Raw genomic sequence first — 23,789 nt, 5'->3', positions numbered from 1 at the left:
GCAGGGCCTCAAAAAAGTCATCAAACTGATATGTACTGATAGTAATGCAACTTTATATTAAATATCAATGATCTATCACAAGTAGTTCCTATCAAACTAACTTAAGCAGAAAACTTAACAATTGTTGATGCCGTCATCACTACCGGAAAACCAATCCCTATGTCTCACTATCTGCGACAAAAGTCGCAGGCGAGACAAAAATCTCAGTAAATCTCACATTTTAAAGATTGAACTTTTGATGATCTAAAGTGGAATAAATATGGTAATCAGCAGGGTGATGTGTTAGAATCTGTATATATGTTAATGATGGGCTTAGGCATTTGATCAATTTTTCAAACATAAAAAATGTGTGTTTGTCTCAAGGGAAGCTCTTAGGTTTCAATCCAAGCCAGAGTCAACCAAAGACTTGAAAATTGGTATTTGTTGCGTCTCAACTCGGCACTCAGCATTTAGGAGTAAGAGCATTAACTGGTGGAGACAAGAGTCAGAATAATGTGTTCGGGTAGAGTGGCATGTATCTGTGCAGACTGTTATCTTAAGAACTAGCATGTTAAAAATTCCAACTCAGTCTGTCGGTCTAGTACAAAGCCAGGTTTATATTCATATCACATTAATATGTTCTCATCCTGAGTATGTATTTAACTAGCCACTAGACATTTAAAGGCCATTCACCATCATCATCAAATGTTAAATCTTAGTCAATATTCTTATTATTTGCAAGACCTCCACTTTAAATCTTCCGCAATACTGGACTATCATATTTATTTCCTTTTTTTTATTTTGTCTACCATTTTAACACAAAATTCATTTGAATTACTTTATATGTCATGAACAGATTTTATTGTTACCTTTTAAAACATCTAGAGCAGGTGAGTATCTTAATTGGGGATCATTTGTTTATTTCTTCTCTTGTTTTACTGATATGCAACAGCCTGTTAAAATCCGACTGTTTTCTGCACATATGCAATTACATTTAATTATAAATAAATGAAATACGGTAAGGATTTTATTGTGTTACTTTTATTTCCCATGTTTTAAACGTGAAAAAGCTGTGTTTATAGAGCTATAAAACTGTATGTTTAACAAATGTCGAAATAATAATAAATAGCTTACATGTTGCAAGCACTTAATAATCTGAATTTAATATACAATGGTTTCTCTCTCACTGTGTAAATACTAACCCTCTTTCAAAAAAAGAGATTTAAAAGGGATACTTTCAAAAAAAGAGATTTTAAAGGGATACTTTCAAAAAAAGAGATTTTAAAGGGATACTAGACAGACATCTGAAACTCTCAAAACACAAAGTCATTTCTGCATTTTTGATGAGACATATTAAAGGAACTCACTATTTCAGACTAAGAGACACAGATTTGGTATTATACTCCCACCCTAAACATGGGCTATATTGCATTTACCTTGTCTATCTGTTTGTCCATCCAAAAAATATTTTGTTACAATTTTCTCAGGAACCATTGAACAGAACCACCTCATAAATGGTCAGCAGCTTGACAGTGATGAATTGTATATTGTGGTCACTTTTCCGATCTGACAGTCAGACACCTACTTCCTGTTTACATATGCTTAGCAAGACAACCCCTTTTTCTCTTACTTTATTTAAAAAAAAAATGAGGGGTATATCTACAAAATATCCTTAAAAGGGTGACAAAGAAATATTTAGTGCAACATTTTTCTTTATGAGAGAAACCATTGTAGAATGCTGCAAACAAAATAAAGGTGAGCAAATGAAATATCAATATCCATAAATAATTTATGCATATCTTAGAAATAAATAGGTACATTTGTACATTATCATGTTGAACTTATAATTATAAAGTAACACCTGCAAACCTAATAGTATCAATAAACAGAAATATAGATGCTTTCAGGTTGAGCAAAACATAATTTAAATATTTTTTTATATAATTCATGTAACATTACTTCCTATATACATATAAAGTTTGAAACATTACACTCAGCAAACACATTCAACAATTTGAAACAGCTTTTTACTTTTTTTTTATATTGCTTACTGACTTGCAATAACTATGAATTCATTTATGTTTTCTGAGGTAGGAAAAACACATATTATCAACAGAAATTAAACATTTTTATTTTCAATATCTTGTTATTGACATACCAGAATGATTTGAAGTTCATTACATTTCTGAGAGGAATAAAATCGTAAAAAAATATCCTTCAAGATTTGATCCAAAAGACCTAATTAAAGAACATTGTAAAATGTACTACTGTGGATTTATAATTATTCGTGGGATACCAATATTTGTGGATTTTGATGGTAAAGGTTACCCACAAATTTAAATGTTCAAAGAATTACAAATTTTCTATAGGCTTGTATGGAGACGTTGACAAATTCACCAAGTCAAATATCCACAACAAAATGCAAGTATTCCTTAATCATCGAAAATTAGAAAACTCATAAATAAATGTACCCAAAGTATCCATGGACAATATCCTTTTGAAATCTTTGCTTTTTTTATGTGCTAGTAATTAAAAGTAATTAACTGTTCCAATAGAATTCTCAAAAAATGTTATCTTGACATTTTCACTCCAACAAAAATATTACCAAAAACTATGAATACATGTATGAAATTGAGGTCGTGTTATCGCTGAAATATCTTGCTTTCATACAATTTTTTTTTTCCATACTCAAGTAAATCTAGTAAAACAGAAATATAAAGTTTTTTTTTACTGAATTCATGAATAAACGAACAGTCAATGAATACATCTCAACATAGAAATGTTTATAATTATAACAACGTTGACACCCTAGTCCAAATCTACAATAGATTCCACTTTCGGAGACGATACAGATTCTGTAGATGTTTGCATAGGTTCTTCTTCTCCACCTCCTAATAAAGTATTCAGTAAATTACCTGTAAAATAAAAGAAAATATGTTTCATTAAAACTTGTACTGGGGATTCATTTATTTCCGTTGGTTCCAATTTTCGTGGATTGAGGAAAAAATGCATTTTCATGGGTATTTGATTTCGTGGTTTTGCCAAAGTCTGCCTATATGCCAATAATTTAATTTAGATCCTATCAAACTACAAAAACAATGTAACTTAAGCAGAAAACTTAACATTGAAAATTGCTTATTAATTCAAAGTCGCTGGACCATGAACTAGTGGACAGGGCCTCGAAATGGTAAAAAAAATTGAGATGTACAGACAGTAATGTAACTTTATAGAAAATATTATTGATTTATCACAAGTAGTTTCTATCAAACTAACTTAAGCAGAAAACTTAACATTGGAAATTGCTAATTAATTGAAAGTCACTGAACCATGACCTATGGGGCAGGGCCTTGAAATAGTCATCATACTGATATGTACTGATAGTAATGCTGAACATTATAGAAAAAATCATTTATCTATCATTGAAAATTGCTAATTAATTCAAATTCACTGGACCAATGACCTAGGGGGTAGGCCCTCAAAATAGTTGTCAAACTGATATTTTCTGATAGTTATGCAACTTCATACAAAATATCATTGATCTATCACAAGCAGTTCCTATCAAACTTACTTAAGCAGAAAACTTAACAATTGTTGACACTGCCACCACCGGAGAAGCAACACCTATGTCTTGCCTTCCACGACTCGCAAATGAAAAATTATACGGTAAGGTAATTACTTTTACAACTTATAAAATATATCTGGAGTCATACACTAAAAGGATTGAGCAAAGCGATAAAAACTGTCTTACAAATTTCAAATAAATTGATGGATATATTATAAATTGACAAACTTCTTCATATAGGTTTAAATACATGTAAACCTTTAATACAATCATTCCATACACAGAATATAGATGACCTATTGCTTATAGTATAAAAGAAACAGACCAAACCTTGGAAATTCTATATTGACCAATGAACCATGAAAAAGAAGTTAAGGTCAGATGAACCCTGCCAGACAGACATGTACACCTTAAAATCCTTCCATGCATCAAATATAGTTGACCTATTGCTTATAGTATCTAAGAAACAAAGTTTACCAGGAAAACTGAACATTGACCAATGAACCATGAAAATGAGGTGAAGGTCAGATGATACCTGCCAGACAGACATATACACCTTACAATCATTCCATACACCAAATATAGTTGACCTATTGCTTAAAGTTTACGAAAAAACAGACAAAAACACAAAAACTTAACATAAGCAATGAACCATGAAAATGAGGTCAAGGTCAAATAAAACCTACCAGACTGACATGTACATCGTAAAATATTTCCATACACCAAATATAGTTGACCTACTGCATAAAGTAATAGAAAAACAGACCAAAACACAAAAACTTAACATTGAGCAATGAACTGTGAAAATGAGGTCAAGGTCAAATAAAACCTGCCAGACTGACATGTACATCGTAAAATATTTGCATACACCAAATATAGTTGACCTATTGCATACAGTATTAGAAAAACGGACCAAAACACCAAAACTTAACATTGAGCAATGAACTGTGAAAATGAGGTCAAGGTCAAATAAAACCTGCCAGACTGACATGTACATCGTAAAATATTTCCATACACAAAATATAGTTGACCTATTGCATACAGTATTAGAATAAAATGCTCCGCTGGGCGCAGCTTGATACGACCGCAGAGGTCAAACCCTGAACAGTTGGGGCAAGTATGGACACAACATTTAAGCTTGATACAGCACTGAATTTGGATTGTGATTAAATATTTGACACAGCATAGGTTTCTGACACAGAATGAATGTTGTCTAAGAACTTAAATATTTTTAATTTACCTATTCAAACCATATCATTATTATTTGCTTTTATATATAAATCAGAAATAACCAATTTAAAATGGAAAATTTTAAAGAAAAAAAAAGGAAAAAAAAATCCCCCCCCCCCCCAAATTTTTTGAACCCCCTTACGATTCATCACCCCCAAACTCAATCCCAGCCTTCCCTTTGTGGTATGGTACCTTGCAGTACAATTTCATAGAAATCCATACACTTGAACACAAGTTATCGTCTGGAAACTAGAAAAATTCATAAGGGTTCCGCGGAACCCAGTGTCTCGCCTACTTTTTCTGTTAATCGCAGGCTCAACAAAAATGAGGAAGTAAATCAATAAAAATATTCCTCTTGATACTATCTTTTGATTGTAAGAAGCTTCTGTCCAAGTTTGGTAAAATTCCAGGATAGTTTATGAATCTAATAAATGTTTAAAAACTTTAACTGCAGACTGAATGTAATGTTAACTGGAAGAAAACAAAATTTCCTTCTAGATACTAGCATTTGATCATAAACAAGCTTCTGTCCAAGTTTGGTACAAATGCAAAATAGTATAAGAAAGTTATTAAAATTTTAAAAACTTTAACCACAGAGTGAATATGTTGTTTCCTGGCAGAAAATCTAAGTCCATTTAAAAGTAAAATACGGAAAAAATGGATTTATTTTTTTACAAAATTTCCTTCTAGATACTAGCTTTTGATCATAAACAAGCTTCTGTCCAAGTTTGGTACAAATCCAAAATAGTATAAGAAAGTTATTAAAATTTTAAAAACTTTAACCACAAAGTGAATGTGTTGTTTCCTGGCAGAAAATCTAAGTCCATTTAAAAGTAAAATAAGGAAAAAATGGATTATTTTTTTACAAAATTTACTTCTAGATACTATCTTATGATCATAAACAAGCTTCTGTCCAAGTTTGGTACAAACCCAGGATAGTTAATGAAAGTTATTAAAATTTTAAAAACTTTAACCACAGAGTGAATGTAATATTTACCGGCAGAATAATTAAGTCCATTTATAAGTAAAATACGGAAAAAATGGAATTTTATTTTTACAAAATTTACTTCTGGATACTATCTTATGATCATAAACAAGCTTCTGTCCAAGTTTGGTAGAAATCCAGGATAGTTTAAGAAAGTTATTAAAATTTCAAAAACTTTAACCACAGAGTGAATATTTGTGGACGCCGCCGACGACAACGACAACTAAAGTCGAAGGCTCGACAAAAATGCTTGTTTTTTGGCCCCAAATTCCTAAACATTTAGGGCAACTACCCCCAAACTCAAACCCAGCTTCCCTTTGTGATCTGGAACCTTGTAGTACAATTTCATAAAGATCCATACACTTACACACAAGTTATTGTCCTGAAACTAGAAAAATGCTTGTTTTTTGCCCCTTTTTGGCCCCTAATTCCTAAAATTTTGAGGCAATTACCCCCAGCCTTCCCTTCTCGGTATGGTACCTTGCTGTACAATTTCAGAGAAATCCATACACTTGAACACAAGTTATTGTCTGGAAACTAGAACTAGAGGCTCTAAAGAGCCTGTGTCGCTCACCTTGGTCTATGTGCATATTAAACAAAGGACACAGATGGATTCATGACAAAATTGTGTTTTGGTGATGGTGATGTGTTTGTAGATCTTACTTTACTGAACATTCTTGCTGCTTACAATTATCTCTATCTATAATGAACTTGGCCCAGTAGTTACAGTGGAAAATATTTTGTAAAAATTTACAAAAATTTACAAAATTTATGAAAATTGTAAAAAATTGACTATAAAGGGCAATAACTCCTTAAGGGGTCAATTGACAATTTTGGTCATGTTGACTTATTTGTAGATCTTACTTTACTGTACATTATTTCTGTTTACAGTTTATCTCTATCTATAATAATATTCAAGATAATTACCAAAAGCTGCAAAATTTCCTTAAAATTACCAATTCAGGGGCAGCAACCCAACAACAGGTTGTCCGATTCATCTGAAAATTTCAGGGCAGATAGATCTTGACCTAATGAACAATTTTATCATCGTGTGATTTGCTCTAAATGCTTTGGTTTCAGAGATATGAGCCAAAAACTGCATTTTACCCTATGTACTATTTTTTAGCCATGTCCGCCATCTTGGTTCGCGGGCGGGGTCATCGGACACATTTTTTAAACTAGATATCATAATGATGATTGTGGACAAGTTTGGTTAAATTTGTCTTAGTAGTTTCAGAGGAGAAGATTTTTGTAAAAGATTACAAAAATTTACGAAAAATGGTTAAAAATTGACTATAAAGGGCATTTACTCCTTAAGGGGTCAACTGACCATTTTGGTCAAGTTGACTTATTTGTAGATCTTACTTTGCTAAACATTATTGCTGTTTACAGTTTATCTCTATCTATAATAATATTCAAGATAATAACCCAAAACTGCAAAATTTCCTTAAAATTACCAATTCAGGGGCAGCAACCCAACAACAGGTTGTCCGATTCATCTGAAAATTTCAGGGCAGATAGATCTTGACCTAATGAACAATTTTATCATCGTGTGATTTGCTCTTAATGCTTTGGTTTCAGAGATATGAGCCAAAAACTGCATTTTACCCAATGTACTATTTTTTAGCCATGTCCGCCATCTTGGTTCGCGGGCGGGGTCATCGGACACATTTTTTAAACTAGATATCATAATGATGATTGTGGACAAGTTTGGTTAAATTTGTCTTAGTAGTTTCAGAGGAGAAGATTTTTGTAAAAGATTACAAAAATTTACGAAAAATGATTAAAAATTGACTATAAAGGGCATTTACTCCTTAAGGGGTCAACTGACCATTTTGGTCAAGTTGACTTAATTGTAGATCTTACTTTGCTAAACATTATTGCTGTTTACAGTTTATCTCTATCTATAATAATATTCAAGATAATAACCCAAAACTGCAAAATTTCCTTAAAATTACCAATTCAGGGGCAGCAACCCAACAACAGGTTGTCCGATTCATCTGAAAATTTCAGGGCAGATAGATCTTGACCTAATGAACAATTTTATCATCGTGTGATTTGCTCTAAATGCTTTGGTTTCAGAGATATGAGCCAAAAACTGCATTTTACCCTATGTACTATTTTTTAGCCATGTCCGCCATCTTGGTTCGCGGGCGGGGTCATCGGACACATTTTTTAAACTAGATATCATAATGATGATTGTGGACAAGTTTGGTTAAATTTGTCTTAGTAGTTTCAGAGGAGAAGATTTTTGTAAAAGATTACAAAAATTTACGAAAAATGGTTAAAAATTGACTATAAAGGGCATTTACTCCTTAAGGGGTCAACTGACCATTTTGGTCAAGTTGACTTATTTGTAGATCTTACTTTGCTAAACATTATTGCTGTTTACAGTTTATCTCTATCTATAATAATATTCAAGATAATAACCCAAAACTGCAAAATTTCCTTAAAATTACCAATTCAGGGGCAGCAACCCAACAACAGGTTGTCCGATTCATCTGAAAATTTCAGGGCAGATAGATCTTGACCTGATAAACAATTTTACCCCGTCAGATTTGCTCTAACTGCTTTGGTTTCAGAGATATAAGCCAAAATCTACATTTTACCCCTATGTTCTATTTTTAGCTATGGCAGCCATCTTGGTTAGTTGGCCAGGTCACCGGACACATTTTTTAAACTAGATACCCTAATGATGATTGTGGCCAAGTTTGGTTAAATTTGGCCAAGTAGTTTCAGAGGAGAAGATTTTTGTAAAAGTTAACGACAGACGACGACATAGGAAGCCAAGTGAAGAGAAAAGCTCAGTTGGCCCTTTGGGCCAGGTGAGCGAAAAATACTAATTTTTGGCCCCTTATTCCTAAACATCTTGGGCAACTACCCCCAAACTCAATTCCAGCTTTCCCTTTGTGATATGGAACCTTGTAGTACAATTTCAGAAAGATTCATAGACTTACACACAAGTTATTGTCATGAAACTAGAAAAAATGCTTGTTTTTTGGCCCTCTTTTGGCCCCTGATTCCTAAAATTTTGAGGCAATTACCCCCAAAATCAATCCAAGCGTTCCCTTTGTGATATGGAACCTTGCAGTACAATTTCAGAGAGATCCATACACTTGAACACAAGTTATTATCTGGAAACTAGAAAAATTCTTATTTTTGGCCCCTTATTCCTAAACGTTTTGGGCAATTACCCCCAAAATCAATTCCAGCTTTGTGATATGGAACCTTGTAGTACAATTTCAGAAAGATCCATACACTAACACACAAGTTATTGTCATGAAACTAGAAAAATGCTTGTTTTTTGCCCCTTTTTTGGCCCCCAATTCCTAAAATTTTGAGGCAATAACCCCCAAAATCAATCCCAGCATTCCCTTTGTGATATGGAACCTTGTGGTACAATGTCAGAGAGATCCATACACTTACACACAAGTAATGTCTGGAAGTTACAAAAATGCTTATTTTTGGCCCCTTTTTGGCCCCTAATTCCTTAACTGTTGGTACCATAACCCCCAAAATCAATCCCAACCTTCCTTTTGTGGTATTGAAACTTATGGTAAAATTTCATAGAGATCCATTCACTGAAACTAAAGTTAGAGTGCGAAAACCAATGTGTCTTCGGACGACGACGAAGACAACGCCAACGTCATACCAATATACGACCGCAAAATTTTTTTGCCGTCGTATAAAAACAGACCAAAACACAAAAACTAAATTATTACCACTGAACCATGAAAATGAGGTCAAGGTCAGATGACACCTGCCAGTTGGACATGTACACCTTACAATCATTACATACACCAAATATAGTAGACCTATTGCTTAGGCCAGACTTTTTTTTTATCTGTTTAATGAGAAAATTTGTAAAAAATTAGGGTCGAGGGGACGAAATAAAAAAAATTAAAAAGTGCAAAATTGGTCCAGTCGACACTAAAAATAAAAATAAAACCGTTATAAGTGACCTTTTTTTTTTTTTTTTTTTTTAGAATTTATTAAAATACAAGAACAATGAAATGAGAACAGACCAGCATAGTAACCTTTCTATTAATATGAACATAAAAACTATGTTTTGATTCTGTATTTCCACAAATATAGTTCCATAGCACAAGGCAAATATATCAACCTGCTGCATATACACTTTATATGTATATACCTGTCACCCAGTCAGGAACCTCTTAGTGTATGCAGAGACAAATATACACATGTGTATATTAAATTTAATAAAAAAAGATTAATTAAAACTTGAAACTTGATATATGTCTCTGGTGTAATAGTCCCAGGTTTGAGCAAATTTAACTTATAAGATAAGATAAGATAAGATAAGATAAGATAAGATAAGATAAATAAGATAAGTTTTATTTTCCAAATTAGGTCCCCAGGGGGGCATATACACATAACATATATAATTGATACAACATACAGTATTTTACATGACATATAATAAACTTTAACTATTGAAATAAAGTCATACAGGCTAATATATGTTAAATAAATTTATAAATTGATGTTAATGGGTGTGGAATGCGTAATTTTTCCTTTTGGATAATTTTTTGTCTATCAGCAGTGCCATTCATGCGTCCGTAGTCATTATCGCAAGAATCCGGATTTCGGTCATAGCGGGTCTGTTTCCGATGAAATCCCGACTCCGATTCGTAGTTCTAGAATAATATGCCCAATAATATAAATGTCGGACGAAGTAAAATTTACAAAAATAAACGATGTTTGATACGCTATTTGGAAAGGAATATGACGTTTTTAATGCAATACATGGATAACAAGTTTACTTCAGGCTAATTTCATCAAGTTCTGATGAAGTAATAACTGATTTTGTCGAAAGTTAGAATGATTTGATGTAAGCTCTCGTGTTGTATGAAAAACATGCAACCGGCTTAAAAAACTTTTTTAAAGAAAATATATCGTTTCTGCCTTGAATTTCTTTACTTTTAAATGAAAATTGCTGTTTCATCGACTTAGTAAAAATTAAATATTACCGATTTATACAGATTTTATTTTGTTCTGAGGATTTCGTTACAGTCGGCGGGAAAAATAAAAATAAAAGTAAGAAGCACTACTTTTATTTTTATTCTGAAATCGATCAAAGTGGAGTCGGCGGATCTCGTTAAACAGATAATAAAAAATGTCTGGCCTTATAATTTCTGAGATAATGACTTGACCACGAAAACTTAACCTTGTACACTGATCCATGAAATGAGGTCAGGGTCAAGTGCAAACTATCTGACAGACATGAGGACCTTGCGAGGTATGCACATACCAAATATAGTTCTCCTATTACTCATAATAAGAGAAAAATTAACATTACAAAAAATCTTAACCTTTTTTTTTCAAGTAGTCAATGAACCATGAAAATGAGGTCAAGGACAATGGACATATGACAGATGAAAACTTCATATCATAAGGCATCTATATACAAAGTATGAAGCATCCAGGTCTTTTGCCTTCTGAAATATTTAGCTTTTAAGAAGTTAGTTAATGCCGCCGCTGAATCACTATCCCTATGTCGAGCTTTCTGCCACAAAAGTCGCAGGCTTGACAAAAACTATATGGCCCCGACAACTTCGTTGCAGGGCTATAATAAAATATATTCTAACAATTAAAGAATTCTCATTTTTCATTGTAAAATGTTTATTATATTATAAGGTTTACCTACCAAACATGCCCTGTTGGCTTTTCCTTGGTGGTGGCAATCCAAAGAATAATTGACCAATTTTATCTAAATACTGAAAATAAAAAGTAATGCCATAACATGTGTAATCCCATGCGGTATCACAAGGCTGCCTTATCATTCAATTTATGACAATGCAAAATAAACAGTTTCTTTTTTTTTTGTTCAATTCAATAAAATTGAGAATGGAAATGGGGAATATGTCAAAGAGACAACAACCCGACCAAAGAGCAGATAACAGCTGAAGGCCACCAATGGGTCTTCAACGCAGCGAGAAGTCTATCATTACAATGAAAGTTTTGATTTTATTTAAAAATCTACTTTCTGAATGGTGTTTGCTGTTCATATTTTTAACTTTTCTTTAGATTAATTTTGGGGGAATTTGCCTTAAAACTGCTTTTTAAATTTGCACAGCAACCTACTGGTATATACAAAACAAACAAGCACACATTTCTATATCTAAGTTGGTGTATTGTACAGTGAATGCACATTATCTCTGGAAAAATTTTAAATCTTAGAAAATGCTGCAAATCTGAACATCATAGCTTACATTCTTAATATATAAAATTAACATTAAATAAAAGAAGAATGTGTCTGAGGACACAAGTACCCCCGCTCAAGCTTTGCAATTTTCCAAGTTAAAAAGGGGCATAACTCTAGAACAGTAAATGACTCACAACTAAATTCAAACTCTGTCTGCATTTTGTGGTTCTTAGCATTGTGTATGACTTTCATTAAATTTGCACGAGTCAAACTAAAGTTACAATGCAGAAACGAAAATGGGATGGACGGACGAACCGTCAAGGGTAACACTTAATGCCCCCGTTGCCTACGGCAGAGGCATAAAAATAAAGTAGCAAGTATTATGCAAAAAAGCCATTTTTAATTTAAAACAAATTTTGCATTTATATAATATAAACACCTACATGACCAACTTGACAACAAATGATTTAAATTTTCCGTTTACCTCTTTATAACTTGGATCTCTCTTGATAGAAGACTCATACTTATCACAGAGAATAGAAAACACTGTAACCTTCCCCCTAAAATAAAAAAAATATTAAGATGAGAATCTATTTCATCTACTGTTTTTTAAATTTTCATTTTACCATCTTTTCAATATTAAGAAACAAAGAAAAAAATAGGTGCACAGAAAAATTTCACTTTTTAATTGTATAGCTGTTTATATTTTTGTAATGTTTTCCACAGGCCACTTGGCAACAAACCAGCACCTGATGTCATTCTTAAAAAATAAGTTAAAAATAAATATTAATAAACTTCCTTCATTAAAAAATCTAAACCTCATGATGTAACTACTGCTCTGAGATGCACTGAGATATTGCTATAGGTAAGTAATCAGGTGAGTTAACTACTGTAAATCCAGAAATTACTGCGAGGTTTTTATTAATGTGAATAATGCAACTGGATGCGTATTGCAATACTAAGAAGTCGCATTATGATATCTGATACATATGTCTGTAGGCAGCTTTTCCTGAAATCGCAAATATTAATCTTGCATTTTCGTCCATTCTTCAAAAATCGCAATAATAAATGCATGCAATAATTTCTGAATTTACAGTAATGTAATCAGATTTTCAAAACACTGTAACTGTGTTTTAACATTAGTCATTTACACTTACCCATCTAATGCTAATAAAAGAAACCATACAAAATTCAGTAAAGGCAGTAAATAGGGGGGCCCTTTACACACTGCTGGGTGCTGTTTTGTATAATTGGTAAACACTATCAGAGCAGTATCTTTATTCTGTAGACATAAATATCTGGAAAAAAATTTAATAAAGAATGTTATATTTAATAATGAATTCATATTCTCTTTAACATGTTGATTCTTGAAGTATATATTTGGTTTTATGTAACCCCAGAAAGTATTTATCTATAAACTTATAAGACGTGCATGCACATGCACAATCTTCTCTTCATATTTTCTGATACATTGTAGTAACTTACAGAATTCCTTCATATGCTACATGATGGATACAGTGTCTAAAGATTGTTTCATGCTCAACTACATTTTGTGAAAGTTTGCCTCATATAAATCTACAAATTGTGTACATATGTCTGATATGATCTACATTTTCTTTAAATGAACCAAGGAAATGAGAAAATTGAAAAACTAAACTGCCCCTTCGCTAGAGGGGACTATACTCAATATAAAGTATAGATCGGTTTGGAAAGATGTAATTTGAGTTTGATTCATGTTCCTTGGCCACTATTTTGGAGAGATAAACAGTTGATGGTCTTATATAACTAACCAAATTGAAACATGGGATACACACAAGTTTGATAAGTGATCCTTAATAGATCAGAGTGATGAATTAAGCAAGGCTAAAAGAAATAAAAATATAAAAAAATTCAGTAAAACTCTTTTTCTAAAGTCTAGAAGTCAGTATAACAAGTTAAATTTGGTTGATTTATGAAGGAATTTGTGCATTTAGACCTCCAATATGCAGCAAAAGGGAAGTAACTCTTGCTCAAATTGTGTCAATCAAAAACTTTCTATTTACATTTTTTTTTTTAAACAGTAAATAAATTCATGTCAGCCACATAAATGTTTTGTGTAAGCTTCTTAGTGTTCATCTTTAATTAATTTATCATCTTTTACAGACACATGACTTTGAACATGTGGCAGGCGCAGCCAATCTTAATTGACTAGGATTGTCAGTTTTCCTGCTGAAGACCCTTTTTCTAAAGTCTAGCGATCATTATAACAAACTATAAAATGCTTCGCTAAGCCCAGCCTGATACGACCGCAGAGGTCAAACCCTGAACAGTTTGGGCAAATTTGGACACAATATTTAAGCTTGATACTGTCTGAATTTGGATTGTGATCAAATTTTTGACATAATATAGGTTTCTGACACAAAGCAAATGTGGTCAAAGATCTAACAAATTTATTGCGCAATACTGTGCAATTGAAGATTTCTTCTTGAAACTTTTCAAAAATTCAAAATTTGAAAAATTTTGAAAAAAAAAAATGAATCCCTTAAAATATTTGGAAAGAAAAATCCCCCCCCCCCAACTTTTTGAACTTTCCTTGAAGCAATAACCTAAAAACTCAATCCAAGCCTTTCCTTTGTAGTATGGAACATTGTAGTACAATTTCAGAGAGATCCATACACTTAAACACAAGTTATTGTCTGGAAACTAGAAAAATGCTTGGTTTTTGGCCCTTGTTTGGCCCCTTGTTCCTACATGTTTGGGGCAAATAACCCCAAACTCCATCACAGCCTTCCCTTTGTTATATGGAACATTGTGGTACAATGTCAGAGAGATCCATACACTTACACACAAGTTATTGTCTGGAAACTAGAAAAATGCTTGTTTTTTTACCCTTTTTGGCCCTTAATTCCTAAACTGTTGGCCCCATAACCCCTAAAACGTTTCCCAACCTTCTACTTGTGGTATTAAACATTGTGGTACAATTTCAGAGCAATCGAAATACTTATACACAAGTTATTATCCTGAAACTAGAAAAATGCTTGTTTTGGGCCCCTAATTCCTAAACGGTTGGAACCATCATCCCCAAAATCAATCCCAACCTTCCTTTTGTGGTATTGACCCTTCTTAAAAAATTTCATAGAGATCCATTAACTTAAACTTAAGTTAATGTCCGGTAACCAATGTGTCTTCAGTCGACGACGACATCATACCATTATACGATCCCAAAAAATTTTTTGCGGTCGTATAAAAATGGCTGATTTATGAATGAATTTGCACACATCAAACATGCAATAAAAGGGAAGTAACTCTTGCTCAAATTGTTTTAATTTAAACCTATCTATTTTCTTACACACTGTATGAAATGCTGTATAGGCTTGACTGTGTTGATGTTTATCATTCTAAATGGTTCAATTACTTAAAAGATATATTAACTAAACATGAATATGTTGAAGCTTGCAAAAATCAATTTGTGGGAAAATATTGTAATTTATCTAAAAATATGAAACAGTTTTACCATGATTAATTGTGTTTGTAAACGATTGGAAGCGTAAAATATCTAATTCATCTAAATGTTTAAATCATAGAATGTATAAGGCTGAATTGGTATGGAAAATGACTTAACTGTATAACCTTTTGATATGAGACACAACTTATGTAAATTTAGATGCGGTGTGCATGTTTCCCATTGAATAGGGTAGATTTTATTAGTTTTGTGATCAGAAAGAGTTTTTGATTTACATAACGAAGAATTGGGTGATGAATTTCATTATATGTTTAACTGTACCTTCTTCAATGTTGATAGACAAATTTTTTACCTGCAGAGATATGTAAAGTTAAATAAATAGTGAGAATAAATTCATTCTTTTTGGCTTATCCAAGTTCTGTAAAATTATAATGTCTATATTTAAGTGATATTTACCTTCCTTGACAATTCTGTACATGTAGGTATGTTTAATTTAGTTCATACATTAAGTTTGTTTTTATTGTTTGTTTGTACTATTATACCTCATGTGAGGTCTTTAGGGAAATAAAAAGTTTCAAAGTTTCTATTCATGAAAATATTTTTTTTAATCAGTAAATAAATTCATGTCTGCCATGTAATTGTTTTGTTTAAGCATCTTAGTGTTCATCTATAATTAAGTAATCTATCATCTTCTCATATGGTAGGTACATTTGACTCCTATCTTAATTGACTATGATTGCAAATTTTCCTGCCAAAAGGTTGGTTGTTCTCTCCAGGGAACTCTGGTTTCCTCCTCCAATTAAAACTGTCTACCCCGAAATAGCCAATAGTGCTGAAAGTGGTGTTAAACACCGAACAATCAATCAATCAATCTACAGGTTAACATGGGCAGAAACTAGTCTTAGACAAATACAACATGAGACTTAATGAAATCATCATATTAACATACTGTAAAACTGCTTGTGCTATGAACATGTCAACTTCAGAGGAGTATCCATGGTTTACGTGGAATTCTACCAACATCAAGGCACAATTATCACCATCTGCGGAATGGATAAAGTGGTATCTGGCCTGAGAATAATTCTTGTCTGAAAGAATGAAAAATTTAAAGAGCAAGTCCACATACCCCACACCCCCATATAAGGATGAACAGCTTATATTGACCTGATGGCTTAGGTTTTTTGGGGTTAACCTGACGATATATAATTCTTTTCAGTTATGATTTCAGGCAGTAATATTGTTTTAGACCCTAAGTCATTTTATTTCCGTCGTAAAGTTTAAAATTAACTGAATTTGTATCAAAAGCAAAGTTAGAGTTGCCAATAATATAAATCAATTGCCTGATATATCTAAATGTTCACAATCGTAAACTCGCGACTCATGTGATGAAATAAACACTTTGCCCCCATTTTGGGACGGTTGCAATCCCATATGTAGTATTTTATTTAGAATCTGGAAACCACTTTTCTGTACAAATTTTAGTGGATTTTTGTAACTATGACATTGATCTTGAACTTAGCTACCTCAAAATCAATAAGGATCTTCCCCTTATTATATGTCACCATCTAAATGAGTATGGTTGCCATCCAATATAAAGAATTGGAGTTAGCATCCAGAAATCAAATGACTGATGGGATGAACCAAAACAAAATATGTATACTTTTTTAAAGTAAATACACAAGTTACACAACTCTGAAAAGCTTAAAATGTTTCTTGCCAAAAATAGGTCCTCTAAATGTAATTTAAAGATTAGTTGAAGGCAAACCTCAGCTACAAGTGTCATTGTTGGAAGATTAAAGTCTGATTATAAAAATTAAGATGCTAATTGTTGACTATCTTAGAACTCACTCCAGGGGAAAGCTATGATTTTCTTGTCAGAAATTAATTCAAAGAAAAAAATCTCTCATTCTGTTATGCAGTTTTAGTTAAACATATACATTTATATGCACAGAATGTTGTATGTGAAGAAGTATTTTTAATTCTATTCAAACAAAGGCTTATTGACCATTTTCTTCAGGAAAGAAATATTTTTTTTCGATTCATCATCAAAATGTACTATTTATAAACATCTTGTGGATAATTTTCAATTGCAGTTTTATTTGACAAAAAAATTAAGTCCACAATGTATTAGATTTTTAACTAAGTATAGACTGTGTTCCCCCAAATTAAATATTGAATATGGTAGATTCATAAAAAGAGCAAGAAATGAAAGATTATGTATTTTATGTAACCATGGTGATATCGAGGATGAGTTTCATTTTATTTTAAAATGTCCAAAATATGACAATATAAGAAAATTGTATATTAAAAGGTATTATTATACAAATGCATATGTTTTTAAATTAGTTCAGTTATTGTCAACAAAGAATGTATCGGAATTGTCTAATTTAGGAAATTATTTGAAAAACGCCACAGATATAAAATTTTCATGACAATCCTCTGAATGATTTATACTATGTAGTCTTGCCTCCGATTGTATTTAGAATGTTCTGTTATGATATACATGTATATATTTATGATATACCTATAAGCTGTATTGCTTCTGGTTTGAAATAAACAAAACTATCCACATATAATGCTATACTGAACAGTATGCCCGATTAGATATTAAAAGTTGGAATAATGTATTTGTTTTTTTTAACTTTAGGTCCTATTTGTCTGATTTCAATCAACTGCTAATAACTGAAGATGTTTGCATTCTGATTTATGACCCTGTCTACTGAATATACAGTTGTTTCAGAATGAATCATACACAAACACCAGCATTTCATGTATTTTTTTCTGACCATGTTGGTCACTAACATGTTGATCAAATGTGTTATAATGTTACAAAATACAAAAAGAAAAAAAAGCAATATCCACACAATAAATTAAATAATCAAAAAATATCTATAATTCACATGTTTTCTAATAGTGTTCACTTTTTCAGTAAAATTTACCCTTCCAAAAAGCAAGACCAAATTTTTGATGTAGATCTGGATGTCCACGTTTGTGTTGACTAACATTCATTGACCATCGAATTGCAGCTATCATAAAATTGTGTTTTTCTGCTGAATCTGCATTTAGTAGGTTAAATATCTGTAGAACTTTATCTGAAATATAAACAAAATATAATTTTTGCAAATTGATTATGTTTACTTTCATATTTATACAATTTAATGGTAGTTAGTGTGCTGCTTTGGGTAAACCACATTTAAAAAGCATCTTTTAAATATTCACACGTAACTGTTAATCAAGTGCACCCTTTCTCTTTTTTTTTGGCAACGGTTATAACAAGTCTCAAACCTAACATAGTGGTCATAAGCTTACTGGTATGGCAGTTTAAAAATGACTGCAAAGGGAGGGAGGATGTTAGAAGCCTTTTTAAACAAATAATAAGTGGATAGGGTTTTTTCCAGACGAAAACTATAAAGAAGAATATGGATTTTCAAATCTTATGGTTTTGCTCATTGTTGAAGTCAGTATGAATATAAAAATAAGGAGATGCCGTATGATTGCCAATGAGACAACTATCCACCAAAGTTCGAATGAAGTGGATGTAAGCAGTTATAGGCTACCGTACAGCCTTCAACAATGAGAAAATGAAGACTAGTAGGTGATTACACCCTTGTCCTTTGGTCTTTTGCAGGATACCTTTGTAGTTGCCTCAGTAAATTATTGGATTGTGTTCAAGTTGCTTTTCAATGTATATTTACCTCTTGTTTCGCTAATCAATGTATGTTTACCTATTTTTTTCGCTTAGCAGTCTATATTTACCTATTGTATCATCTGTCACTTGCTGCATAGAATTATTCAACAATTCTATCATCAACATAGCTAAATCTGCTCCACTTGAATGCTGTGCAAGTAAGATATAGAGTAAAAATAATACAAATTTTAATTTTATGCCAGCAAAAAATATATACAAAGTTCACATTTTTATGATAGAACATGTGTGTACATGTATCTATAATTCAAAAACAAAAACAGCATAACATTTTCATTCAGTATGTGTATAAAATTCTCAGAATAACTATTAATCCTTATGATCAGTGCTTTAGATTTCAATACACGTATGGTAACGTTTTATCTTGCAGGCAGTCATAACTAATATTTCTTTAACCCATGATATAGAATCAAATCAAGTTTAAAGCTACATGAAAATAAGTACTACATAGTTTTTATAAGTTATGTTTTCAAAGGTCTTATTTTTTCTGGCCAAGCAGACTAACACTTTTCTTTACTTATTTGCCCTTCCAGATTTTAACTTGCCCTTTAAAGTTGAGAAGAAATCACCTCCTAGATCTGTAGTAATATGTTTACATTATAACAACATTCAATAACAAAATGTGTTTAAGTGATAAAGAAAATTAATGTAACATTAGATTTTGACATAAAAATATGTGGACTAAAATTGCCTTAGAGTATCTATATCAATTTCCTATTTCTTCTTTCTTTTCCATATATTAAAATCCTGATTTATAGACTGTTGTTTGTCTTTTGGTTGTTTTTTATTTTTTTGCCATGGCTTTGTCAGTTTGGCATTGACTTATGAGTTTGAATGCATCCCTTTGGTATTTGCTCCCTCTCTTTTTTAATGAATAAACTTTGAAAGTTTGAAGGTTTCTTATTCAAGACTATCATGCCTACAAGTACATGTATGCAGTTGTGTAAGATTATTAGTAACCTGCCACATTGTCTATTACGTCAATTTGTCTTTCTTCTATACAAATACATGACACAGATCTACATGTATATCTATTAATTCCACTTAAACTTTACCTGGTTATGTTGAAGTAAAGTTACAGCTCCATTGTATATGAGGTTCAAGGCCTCTGTGTATTTTTTCTGTCCATTATATCTGGAAATACATTAAGCAGAAATTTGGTCAGTTCAGCAACTTTTAAAGGAAAATGAATTTAATGTAATAACTAGAAATTAATTTCATAGATTTTTTTAATTTCATATTTTTTTTCTTAATTTAAACTGGCATGCACAGATGTTTTCTTGTACATGTAGCTGTCTGTCAAATTACTAAGAATAATTGTGAGCCTTGATAAACAAGCATTCTGTGAGTATTGCCTGGCAATACACGGTCCCCTACCGGTTAAGAATTCATTGTACTGGAACAAAATGCTAACTTGATCTATAACTTGTCATGGTGTAAACTATATAACAAATATCAAGTCAATATCTTCAAGCATGACGAAAAAAAAAATGTGGAAAATTGATTATTTAAGTGAATTTTCTATGTCCAAGGACCATAACTGCACAAAATCATCAGACCGGAACAAAATTTGAACTTGATCTGTAACTTGTCATGATTAAACAATACACCAATTATCAAATCAATATCTTCAAGCACGAAGTAACATGTTAGACAGGAATTTCCATACAATTCCTTTACTTATTATCTCCCCTGAACATGTTAGACTGGAATTTCCATACTATTCCTTTACTTATTATCTCCCCTGTAACATGTTAGACTGGAATTTCCATACTATTCCTTTACTTATTATCTCCCTGTAACATGTTAGACTGGAATTTCCATATTATTCCTAGACTTATTATCTCCCCTGTAACATGTTAGACAGGAATTTCCATACTATTCCTAGACTTATTATCTCCCCTGTAACATGTTAGACTGGAATTTCCATACTATTCCTTTACTTATTATCTCCCCTGTAACATGTTAGACTGGAATTTCCATACTATTCCTAGACTTATTATCTCCCCTGTAACATGTTAGACTGGAATTTCCATACAATTCCTAGACTTTTAATCCCCCTGTAACATGTTAGACTGGAATTTATTATATTGGAGACATATAATTGCTTCTGGCTTCCTGTTCCTGTGCTGCGTTTTGTGAAAATGTGGATTATACCTTAATTGGGTTATAATCCACTAATTGATGGATTTTCACAACTAGTTTCCTTGAGTCTGCATCAGTTCCAACTTTAGGATTTGTTAGTCGAAATGGACAGGAAGAGACTACAGAACAAAAATTCAAATTTAAGAGATGAAAACTCAGAATTCATAAGTAGGAAAAGGAGGGTCATATTAGTTTTTGAGTTTCTCTAACAAAATGCAGCACGAAGTGTCAGAATAAATTACGCCATCTCTAAGTGGTCATCACAGCTTGGTATGGTACATATATACATGTATGTAAATGCAAAAAGATGCTCCAATACATTTGTATCTTTCAAAATGTTTTTGGATAAAAACTGCATTATACCTCAATTGGTGTATCTCAATCTATGTCAAATGGTGGATTATACCTCAATTGAGCTTTAATCTACCAATTAATGGTTATTCCTGAACTGATAATTATTTGGACTTCATTATAATAGAATACCCATCAATGAGAAATTTTCTTAACCACAGGGGCTCAGGAATCTTTTATTTCATTGTAATGTGCTCTAAACATACCAAACCCAATGAATCACTAGGAAAATGGAAAATTGTATTTTTTCCCCAATTTTTTTTATTGGTTACATGTATATAGTTAGTGTTTCCTGCAGGAGGTTTTGGCGAGGTATGGTACCCTGTCATATTTTCTTGACGCCCTGTCCTTTTTAGGAAAAAAATATAGCGCCATGCCCCTTTTCCGTCGTATTTTAGAACACCACGCCGTTATTTATTATGGGTTCTGCAATTCATCTTTTAGCAAGACCATTTTAAGTTATTTCCCTTGGAAAGAAATCAAATTTTTAATGGCCGGCATTTTATTGAATTTCGTAATTATGTTTGAACAGTTTTGAAGCGACATAGTACAAATATGATTCATTATTGAATATACATGTAATAGGGACAACATTGATTTGTACATTTGTACCTCTAAGAATTTAAAATGAAGACAAAAATGCAATTTAAAAGGGAACCAGGCGATCATTTGAGTTATAATTTTACGATGCATGGGATGAACATTACCACTGATTACATAAACAAATTATACGATGTTTGTTTATATTTTCTATTTATACTATTTGGTCGGTGGAGACGTCAGATTGGGTGTGAATTTTCGACGGCTTTCAAACTGTCATGACTGTTGATATCTTAATAAAATTAAAGTTAAGAATATAGCTGATACAGTTTTAAATAGTACATGTACAAAAAATCAATGTTTCAATTAAGAAAAACAGATAGAAAAAAAGATGAAAAGCAGAAAAATATGTATAGTAAGCTTAAGTCTTGCTATACAAATCTTTGAATATCCTAAAACTATTTGTACAGTTATGAGCCAAGGTACATGTAGCTTTGATTGGTATAAAAATGCGAGATCCAAAAGGTATTTGGCACTTCTTTTGTGCATCTAAAAAGCAATACATTGCAAATGCTCTTGGTCATACAAAGTCCACTTTCAAAACATACATGTATCCTGAGACAATCAGTCTCAGTGATCCAGTATTAAAGTTTACAACTGGAGTTATTGAAATAAGGCAGTTGCACAATGAACATGATCAAGATTCTATTAGCTGAGTCTAGAAGTGATAATTTCATTACAAAAAAGAATTAAATTAACATCCTAATATACATATCTTTATTTCTTACCAATAAATATGAAACAATGGTATATTCGATTAAATCCCTATCCATTACAGTGCCTTTATCTCTATGTACAGTTTGCCCTAAAAGTGTAGTCCTCGGCGCAAAGGGTGCCCTTAAAGTGTAGCAAATCACACTTAGAGTGCCCTCTGAGAAAAAAATTACCCTGCCCTTTTCAAACGCTGTAAGAAACACTAATAGTGCACATACACCTTATATCTATTTGTCCGTCATTACCACTACCAGACTGATTACTGGACATCACAATAGAAAATGTCTGATGCCTCAAAGGAAAAATGATTGTTGTACAAGTTGAAGTACAACTCAATAGTTCAACTGTCACAGATTCCCAAATAGCGAAAATGTCTATATTGCTATTTACATTTTAAAATAAGATTCCTGAGCCCCTGTCACCTGTGTCCCAACCGGTTTCTTAAATGGACATTTATATATAGTAAAAGCTCAATAAATGTTTTGGAAGTTTCTCATCGAAATTAAACCAATTTTTGGATATGAATACTGAAATCATACAGGATGCCGAATATTGGGAATCCCCTTGTCCGAAAAAAAAACTTCAATTTTCAGTTGCACATATGTTCCGTTTCTTAGTTTGACTGGTATACTTTAAGCACATGTTCCAATTCACTTTGCTGTACCTGAAATACAGAGTCCGGTACATTTGATGAGCTTCGTAAAAATTGCCGGCATCAACACATGATTGACATTTTCTTAGAACTCTGTCAACACCACCGTTTCTAGAAGCTGCCATTTTACTTTTCTGTAAAAAAACCGTAAAAATATACAAAACGAAATTAAGCATTATTTATGTTCATCTTCCTCATCAATTTGCATTATTTTTGAATTTTTATCTATAAGTTTAAAATTGAATAACATTCACAAA

The 23,789-nt window shown here is 32.1% G+C and overlaps 1 protein-coding gene across 1 annotated transcript; it reads right to left on the bottom strand.

Annotated features, from left to right (window-relative positions):
• Nucleotides 1-1,004: 1,004 nt before the first annotated feature.
• Nucleotides 1,005-23,681, bottom strand: LOC127708101 (Golgi to ER traffic protein 4 homolog). The gene is made up of 9 exons (XM_052212953.1): nt 23,545-23,681; nt 20,126-20,204; nt 19,121-19,202; nt 18,304-18,456; nt 16,314-16,452; nt 13,080-13,220; nt 12,407-12,482; nt 11,425-11,494; nt 1,005-2,894 (listed from the first exon to the last, which is right to left on the bottom strand). Exons 1-9 carry the CDS (start codon nt 23,655-23,657, stop codon nt 2,788-2,790), a joined length of 960 nt encoding a protein of 319 aa, XP_052068913.1. The 5' UTR covers nt 23,658-23,681; the 3' UTR covers nt 1,005-2,787.
• Nucleotides 23,682-23,789: the final 108 nt, after the last annotated feature.

The sequence above is a fragment of the Mytilus californianus genome, unplaced genomic scaffold (assembly GCF_021869535.1).
Source record: "Mytilus californianus isolate M0D057914Y unplaced genomic scaffold, xbMytCali1.0.p SCAF_7, whole genome shotgun sequence".
NCBI lineage: Eukaryota > Metazoa > Mollusca > Bivalvia > Mytilida > Mytilidae > Mytilus > Mytilus californianus.
The sequence above is the reverse complement of the archived record's forward strand: the minus strand, read 5'-3'. Positions and strand labels throughout refer to the sequence as shown.